Raw genomic sequence first — 9305 nt, forward strand, 5'->3', positions numbered from 1 at the left:
ACTTTCACGTGATGTGCGCCAACCCTAAAATTTTGCGCCAAACTCCACGTCAACATTGATTTAAGTCAATTTAAATGTGTTTTCACAACAAAAACCATATTTTCAATGTAATAGATCATCCTAGTATATTTCCTCACTAATTCTGCCAGTTATAGGTTAATCTAAAGTTGATCTGTTGTGATACAAGAATTCACTTGGACATCTAGTCGTGCACGATTTCTTCTGAATGTAAATAATCCAGCCAGACAGAGGGCGGAGCCGGAAGGAGCGCCCCAGACCTTCAATAATTCATCACACACAATTGTTAAACCAGCCTCCAGGCTTTCAATTCCTTTAACACTTGGATCTTTAAATAGATACATCATTGAATATGCCTTTGGTCTTTGTCCTTCAATAAGTTTTCCGGTGTCGTCAAACTAAGTTCATATCGAAAACGTTGAGTTTGAGAATCAAGTCTTTGGTTTCACCTAGCTCAAGCTTTTTTAGTTGAGAAGAATGACATTAAAGAGCTAAAAATGTCATCAGTCAATCCAACATTTTCCAAATTAAAGCAGTTTTCATTCATCAAATCCCATGCGCAGCTCAAATGAGGGAACACGGTTCACGTGATGACATAATGCCCGAATAAAAGCCGGACCACCTCAAAAAACAAGAACTTAGATTAGTGGGCGGCCTGTAAACTAAAGAAATTCATGAAATGCAAAATTTCATTTATTATGTTTTGGTCTGGTTGAAATGCTTTTATCTTATTCTTATTCAAAATTTACAAAAAATATACATATTTAAGTTTTCTGTGTTTTTCAGTGTCTTTCTGTTTTTGCCACATGTGGACAGAGCTTTCCTAAGGGTCTAGACACATTTTGTAAGTTTTCTTGCATGTCCACTTTGTTCTGGTCTTTGTCCTTTGGTTTGTTCTGCATTTTACACACAATTCAATTTTAAAATAATTTATATAATTTATACACAAAAAATAATTTATTTATTCATAATTTATTACATATCAACTTAGTTTTTTATAATTTTTGTCCACTTTGCTTTTTGATACAAAACCAGCACTTTGTTTTTTGTCATCAGTTGTCAACTAGCTTTTGAGGAGTTAACATCTCTCAAACTCAATTTTCAAATCAATTCAAGATGGCTACATCATTCAAGTTAGTTAGCTCTTAAGCTAGGTTGATAGCACTTCTAATCAATCAAACTTTGTTCAACTTCAAGCTCAAGCTCTTTTGTGTTCAGGACCATCACAATATCAATTTCCTGGCATGCTGGTAAATAGAACTTATATATTTTTACATTTTTCTTTCAACTTATACTTTCAATTTATACTTCAACTTACATTTTCAACTTACATTTTCAACTTAGATTTTCACTTATACTTAAACTCAGGCATTCAATTTTCTTTCAACATGAGTTTTCTTTTGTATATACTATACATTATCGCTAGAACTTAGATTTTCCACAAGTAGGCGTGTCAATTTCACACTTTTGTTTTTGTTCAAGTTAGTTATTTTTCTTTTGTATTTCTATTTTAGTTTTGAATCATTCTTTGAAAGATTGCAAAGAGCTTGCCAAAATTGGTGAACACCCGTCTGTTACATTCAAAACAGCCAACCATCTTCATGCGCCGTAGCAAACGTGAAGCTGCGACCAAACCAATCAATTACAAATCATTTGCTAATAGTGGTCAACGATTACCACCCAATCAACCAACTGTATCAACAAGCCCTACATCAAGTGATAGTGAAACCAACCTTGAGAAGTCATCACTTCAAACTACTTTCAATTTGTACGAAAGCCTTTATGAGAGTGATCAGAGTGACACATCCTCAACTGACGCCAACCTTTCAAAACTCATTCAAACTTTATCACTCACTCCAAGAACAAACTGAATCAACAATGGATCACGATATCAAGCAACTTTCCGTTGAACATAACGTCCTTTGCAGTGACATTGCTGACTTCGGTATGGATTACGATATTGAATTTATGTCATTTAATGAACTTGAAGATGTGCTTCAGAATCTAATGAAAATGCGTAATCGATTGAAGATAATCCACAGTGAACTTTCAAAGGTGATCACAGATGAGGATGTATATGAAAAAACATTCCTTAAAGTTTTTAATGATGCAATTACTAACACAAGAGAAATTATCCAGCGCATCCATAGTCGTCGCCAATCAGTACGCCCTATCGATAAACCAATACAAGATGCTCATCAAAACAAACTTGTCTCTGACTTCCTAATGAAGGAGGTTAAGGGAACCATCAAAACGCTCAAGGCAGTCTTCGACAAGAAACCAGCTGAATTTAATTATGACGAACTTATTCTAGCTGAACGCAACATTTCTGCTAATCAACAGAGTATGAACAATCTTTCGAAACAGATGGAGAAAATCCTTCTAAGTCAACATAACTTTCCAAATGATGAGATCAAAACTGTCACTACTTCATATGATGCACTAGTTGTTTCGAAATCCATGTATGTTACAAACCTTGAAGCAACACTCAAACATCAGGAGATTGCCAAAGAACAAAAATTTCAATCATCCAAACTGAACATTAAACTAAGCAAGTTTAAAGGGTATGACTCATCTTCAGACTTTTATTCATTTAAAACTGATTTCGACAAGTTGCATGCTAAATCAACACCAACTGCTCACCTTCCTGATTTGATTAAGAACAACTATCTTGAAGGCCCAGCCCTTACCCTTGTTAAAGGAGTTGATGACATTGATGAAATATGGCGTAGACTAAAGTCGTCATATGGTGATCCGAAACTTCTTCTATCAAAGAAACTTTCTACATTAAACAAGGCAACCCGCCTATGGCGTAATCGTGATCCTGAGAAGCAAATTGAAACAATCAGTAGCATGCTTAACTTTATGCGTGATGCAATGAACTTGTCTCGAAAACATCAAATTGAAAATTTTCTCTTTTATGGGAAAACACTTGAAGACATCTATCAGTTGATGGATGATGCACGTCAAACCAAATGGTTTTCCTTTCTTGAAGGAAAAACACTCAATCAGCCAGATGTATGGGAGGAGTTTATCAAATTCCTCGAAACAGAGCTCTCAATCCAACAACTCAAACTGTTACACACTGTTCTCAACCAACAAGCGATACTGGTAAACAAACACCAGGGAATGGCAAACAAGGACCATCAGGAGGTGGTAGAAGTTCACACCATACAGACTACAAAAATCCGATCATCCAAACAAAGTGTTTCATCTGTGGTGCAACAGGACACATCCAGACAAATGGACCCAATAACTCAAAGTTATTACAATATTTCTCATGTCCAGAATTCGTCCAAATGAAGCCATCCCAACGATTCAACACCCTACGCCAAAAGGGTTACTGCACACAGTGTCTGTTTCCAGGCGCTCAACAATCAAAAGGAAAACACCAGGAGGGACGGTGTCAACGCGAGTTCACCTGTCCACACCCATCTCACGACAACTTCGACGTCAAGAAGCATGTTCTCGTCTGCCAAGACCATGCCTCAACGCCTGAATGCCACCAAGTCCTTCAGAACTTCAAAGAAAGATGCATCCTACGACAAACGAGACTTCAACAATTCTCCAAAGACATCAAACTGGTATTTCATATCGACACTCAGTCCTACAACTCAAGACGTAAGACTACACAACCATCAGATGTTGACAGTACTGACAATGACGACGACAATGATGCAATCTACATCCTACAAACAGTTATTGTTGATGGCCAGCTATTTACCATATTCTTCGATTCTGGCTGTAGTGACATGGTCATTTCGGAGAATGCTGTCAAACGTCTTGGTGAGAGAGCCAAGGTAGAGTATAGTGGTGACATCCCAATTGGAGGTGTTGGTAACGTTCAAACCTACAGTTCTGGATCCTACAAAGTCAACATCCCACTACACAACGGTTATGATGCACAATTAAAAGGACTTTGTCTTCCAAAGATCACGTCAACCTTCCCCACGTATGAGCTCAAACAAGTGGAGGAGGATATCATCTCAGCATTTCAGAAGACTGGAGGCAACCCAGATGACCTACCATCACTCCCATCATCCGTTGGTGGGGAAGTAGATATCATGCTAGGTATCAAGTATCATCGATATCATCCAAAGGAAGTGTTCCAACTGACAACCGGCTTGACAATATTCCAATCCTTGTTCAATAACAGCGATGGCAGCCGTGGCGTTGTAGGAGGCCCTCATCGTGCCTTCAACATCATCAACCAGCATCACATTGCAGTCAACCAAATGAATACATTCCTTGCAACTCATCGTAAACTATCAAGCCATCAACTGACTACTCTTCCAGAAGTTGACCTAATTCACGTCAAAGTTGAAAAGGATCACCAACAAAACCTCATGCTGGAGTTTGACGACCAACACCCAACAGCACTCGTCACCAGAAACAGCAAAGTCTTTGAAGAAGCTGAGAATGCCGGAAGTCAAATCACATATCGATGTGTTCACTGCAGAGACTGTAAAGAGTGCAAGATAAGCGAATCAATCGAATCCATCAGCCTGAAAGAAGAAGTGGAGCAACACTTAATCAATCAATCTGTTTCAGTTGAGTTAAAGAATCGTATCTCACACGCAAGCCTGCCACTACTCCACAACCCTGAGACAAAACTTGTCAACAACAAACACAAGGCACTGAAGGTATACTTCCAACAACTGAGGAAGTTGGACAAGGAACCATCAGACAAGAAGGATGTCATCACATCAGAAGCCAAGTTACAATCAATGGGCTACGTTGATTACGTGGAGAACTTAACACCACAACAACAACAGATGCTATCCAACACCAAAGTAGTCAACTTCATCCCCTGGAGAGCTGTGTGGAAGCCAAACTCTCTATCCACGCCCTGCAGAATCGTTTTTGATGCATCGCAACCCACTGATTCAGGATACAGTCTGAACGACATCCTTGCGAAGGGAACCAACAACATGAACCGACTAGTTGAAATTCTTATACGATGGTCGCTACATCATACAGCCTTCCACACTGACATTAGGAAGATGTATAATTCAGTTCGTCTTCGTGAACATCATTGGTGCCTACAACGATATATCTGGGAGGAACAACTTGACAAAACCAAAATCCCAAAAGAGAAAGTCATAAAGACATTGATCTATGGTGTGAAGTCATCAGGTAATCAATCAGAGCGAGCCCTGAGGGAAACCGGACGACTGTCCTCTGAAGACTACCCAGAAGTTGCTAAAATCGTCATGAAGGATATCTATGTTGACGACTGTCTATCCGGTGAGAAGTCAATGGAGCTTGCCACTCAACGTGCTGATGAACTTGAGATCGTGGTCAATCGTGGAGGTTTCTCACTCAAAGGAATAACATTCTCCCACCAAAAACCAAAGCCAGACCTGACATCAGATGGTGAAAGCATTGGTGTCGCTGGAATGAAGTGGTATCCGGAAGAAGATGTTGTGTCATTAGATGTCAGCGAGCTAAACTTTGCCAAGAAAGTCAGAGGCAAGAAACCTGTCAAAATCAATGATGTACCACTTAACCTCACTCGCAGACAATGTGTCTCAAAAGTAGCTGAACTCTATGACATATCTGGGAAAATCACACCACTGACAGCCGCAATGAAGCTTGATCTACATCACCTTGTTGATCTTGGCATTGGATGGGACGATCGTATCCCAGACAATCTTCGACAAATATGGGACTCACATTTCAAAATGATGGAAGAAATCTCCCAAATAAAATACAGACGTGCAATCGTACCAGAGGATGCCATCAATTTAGAGATCAACTCAATCGATACAGCAGACGCTTCTAAAAACATCGCATGTGTTGCAATCTACGCACGTTTCAAGAGAAAGTGTGGGAAGTTTTCATGCCAACTTGTTTTCGCACGCTCAAGACTCATCCCAGATGGAACTACTCAACCAAGAGGTGAACTCTTTGCAGCAACTCTCAACGCACACACTGGAGAAGTCGTTAGAAGAGCCTTTGGATCAAACCTCAAATCAAGCTTGAAACTGACAGACAGCCAAATTGCCTTGTTCTGGATCAATGGTGTTGAGAAGCAACTAAAGCCATGGGTCCGCAGTCGTGTTACTGAAGTCCACCGATTCACTGAACTAGCATCATGGAAGTTTGTCTCGACCGAAAATATGATCGCAGACATTGGAACTAGGAGAGGTACAACCATTTCTGATGTATCATCAAATTCAACTTGGTTCAACGGGTTTGATTGGATGCATGATCCTGAGGATACCTTCCCCGTGAAATCTGTCGATCAAGTCAAACTCACAAATGAAGAACTCAAAGCTGCAAAGAAAGAACAGATTCTCCCAATTGTTGATCCAATCACTATACCTCCATCCATCCACTTTTCATCCATAAATCAACGGTTCGACTTCTCAGAGTACCTTGTGAACCCAATGAAGTATGGTTGGACAAAATCATTGGCAATCATGAGCGCGATATTTCAATTTGTATCAAACTTTGCATGTCGCAAGAAAAGATTGTCACGTATCGCTCTTCAACCATGTGAAAAATCAACTTTTCAATACTTCTTCACTAAAGCAACAGAGGAAGTACAATCGTTCTCATTGAAAAAGAAGTATGAACGAATCTCAACAATGAAGGATGGAATCTTACATTACACTGGCAGAATTCTACCTACAAACAATGTGACAGCAACTGGAAAGCTCACCAACATAATGCTTGACCTCACCGCATCATCATTCTTCGTCCCACTGGTCGACAGACACTCACCGATTGCCTACAGCATTGTCGATCATGTCCATTGGAACCATCCAGTTGCCAAACATGCTGGAGTTGAAACTGTTCTCCGTTATGTCCTTCAAATATCCTATATCATTGATGGTCGTGATCTTGTCAAGCTCGTCCGAAGACGCTGTGAAAGATGCAGATACATCGCAAAGAAAACAATCAATGTGGAAATGGGACCGATATCAGACCACAATTTGAACATCGCCCCTCCATTCTATTCAACACAAGTGGATTTGTGTGGACCATTTACTTCATACTCAAACTTCCACAAACGTACCACAATCAAAATATGGATGGTAATCTTTTGCTGCACAACAACATCCGCTACAAAGATCAAGATCATGGATGATTATAGTACGCCAGCATTCATCTTATCATTTACACGATTTGCCAGCGAAGTTGGATATCCCAAGTACCTACTACCTGACGAAGGAAGTCAACTAGTCAAGGGATGCGGAACGCTTAAACTTTCCTTTCGGGATATCCAAAACCGCCTGTTTCAAGATGTTCTTGTCGATTTTCAAACCTGTCCTGTATCCGGTCATCACATGCATGGCAAGGTGGAGCGGAAAATCCAGGAAATCAAGAAATCACTCAACATCAACTTTGACAAGTATCGTTTCTCCGTGCTTCAATGGGAAACCGTCGCCAGCCAGCTGTCAAACACCATCAACGACGCACCACTGGCCCTCTATGGACATTCAGAGTTTGAAGTCTCCGACATCTTAACTCCAAACCGACTTCTGTTAGGTCGTAACAATAACAGGAGTCCATCATTTCCTGTCAATATCACCTCAAAACCCGACAAGTTTCTCAAACAAAATGAGGAGCTATTCAATGCCTGGTTTGAAGTATGGCTAACCGTTCATCTGCCAAAGCTTATGCATCAGCCAAAATGGTTTGATAACACATTTAATTTGAAAGTTGGTGATATTGTACTTTTCCTAAAGCAGGAAAGCCAGTTATGCAACACATATCAATATGGAAAGATCAAAAGCGTCGAAACAAGCAAGGATGATCGTATTCGAAGGTGCCAAGTCGAATATCGTAACCACACCGAAAATGTCAATCGTACCACCTTTCGTGCAGTACGTGGCTTGGTTATGATACACCCTGTGGATGAATTGCCTTTATTTCATGAATTGATTATAAGTGATATTGATAACTTGAGCAATTGAAATTTTGCATATGCCGGCCGGGCAGTGTAAACTAAAGAAATTCATGAAATGCAAAATTTCATTTATTATGTTTTGGTCTGGTTGAAATGCTTTTACCTTATTCTTATTCAAAATTTACAAAAAATATACATATTTGAGTTTTCTGTGTTTTTCAGTGTCTTTCTGTTTTTTGCCACATGTGGACAGAGCTTTCCTAAGGGTCTAGACACATTTTGTAAGTTTTCTTGCATGTCCACTTTGTTCTGGTCTTTGTCCTTTGGTTTGTTCTGCATTTTACACACAATTCAATTTTAAAATAATTTATATAATTTATACACAAAAAATAATTTATTTATTCATAATTTATTACATATCAACTTAGTTTTTTTATAATTTTTGTCCACTTTGCTTTTTGATACAAAACCAGCACTTTGTTTTTTGTCATCAGTTGTCAACTAGCTTTTGAGGAGTTAACATCTCTCAAACTCAATTTTCAAATCAATTCAAGATGGCTACATCATTCAAGTTAGTTAGCTCTTAAGCTAGGTTGATAGCACTTCTAATCAATCAAACTTTGTTCAACTTCAAGCTCAAGCTCTTTTGTGTTCAGGACCATCACAATATCAATTTCCTGGCATGCTGGTAAATAGAACTTATATATTTTTACATTTTTCTTTCAACTTATACTTTCAATTTATACTTCAACTTACATTTTCAACTTACATTTTCAACTTACATTTTCAACTTAGATTTTCACTTATACTTAAACTCAGGCATTCAATTTTCTTTCAACATGAGTTTTCTTTTGTATATACTATACATTATCGCTAGAACTTAGATTTTCCACAAGTAGGCGTGTCAATTTCACACTTTTGTTTTTTTTGTTCAAGTTAGTTATTTTTCTTTTGTATTTCTATTTTAGTTTTGAATCATTCTTTGAAAGATTGCAAAGAGCTTGCCAAAATTGGTGAACACCCGTCTGTTACCAAACATTATTTTACTATACGCATCAATTCCGGTGGTAAAAAAAATTCTCATTTTACACCGGACTTTCACGTGTCCGGTGTTCGCTAAGTCCGGTGCGTCGGCAGGGTCCTCTTGTTCTTGACTGTGGAGTATAAATTAGTTATTCAATGGTATGGGCCGTCGCGTTCTCTAAAACAACTATTGATTCAATGTTCGATTTGTTCGATTGACACACTGTCTGGCTTTACCTAAGGTTGATCATATACAATTGTATTTGACTATAGTTGTTTTGGACAGCCTATTGAATAACAAGTTACTCCATATACATGACCCTGGACACCGCCGTACATTGAGCGGGCGTCCGGTGGGTTTTCGGTGGGTGGAGCCTTACCTACAGTCAGGACCTCATTTCACTTT

General features: G+C 39.0%; 1 protein-coding gene across 1 annotated transcript; it reads left to right on the forward strand.

Annotated features, from left to right (window-relative positions):
* The first annotated feature begins 3317 nt into the window (after positions 1 to 3317).
* Positions 3318 to 7943, forward strand: LOC136805580 (uncharacterized). Its single transcript, XM_067062143.1, has one exon. The coding sequence runs from the start codon at positions 3318 to 3320 to the stop codon at positions 7941 to 7943; it is 4626 nt and encodes a 1541-aa protein (XP_066918244.1).
* Positions 7944 to 9305: the final 1362 nt, after the last annotated feature.

The sequence above is a fragment of the Clytia hemisphaerica genome, unplaced genomic scaffold (genome assembly GCF_902728285.1).
Source record: "Clytia hemisphaerica strain Z4C2 unplaced genomic scaffold, Clytia hemisphaerica genome assembly, whole genome shotgun sequence".
Lineage (NCBI taxonomy): Eukaryota > Metazoa > Cnidaria > Hydrozoa > Leptothecata > Clytiidae > Clytia > Clytia hemisphaerica.

Coding starts and splice junctions, on each gene's coding strand:
- LOC136805580 (XM_067062143.1), top strand. CDS start 3,318: ATGAAGCCATCCCAACGATTCAACACCCTACGCCAAAAGGGTTACTGC.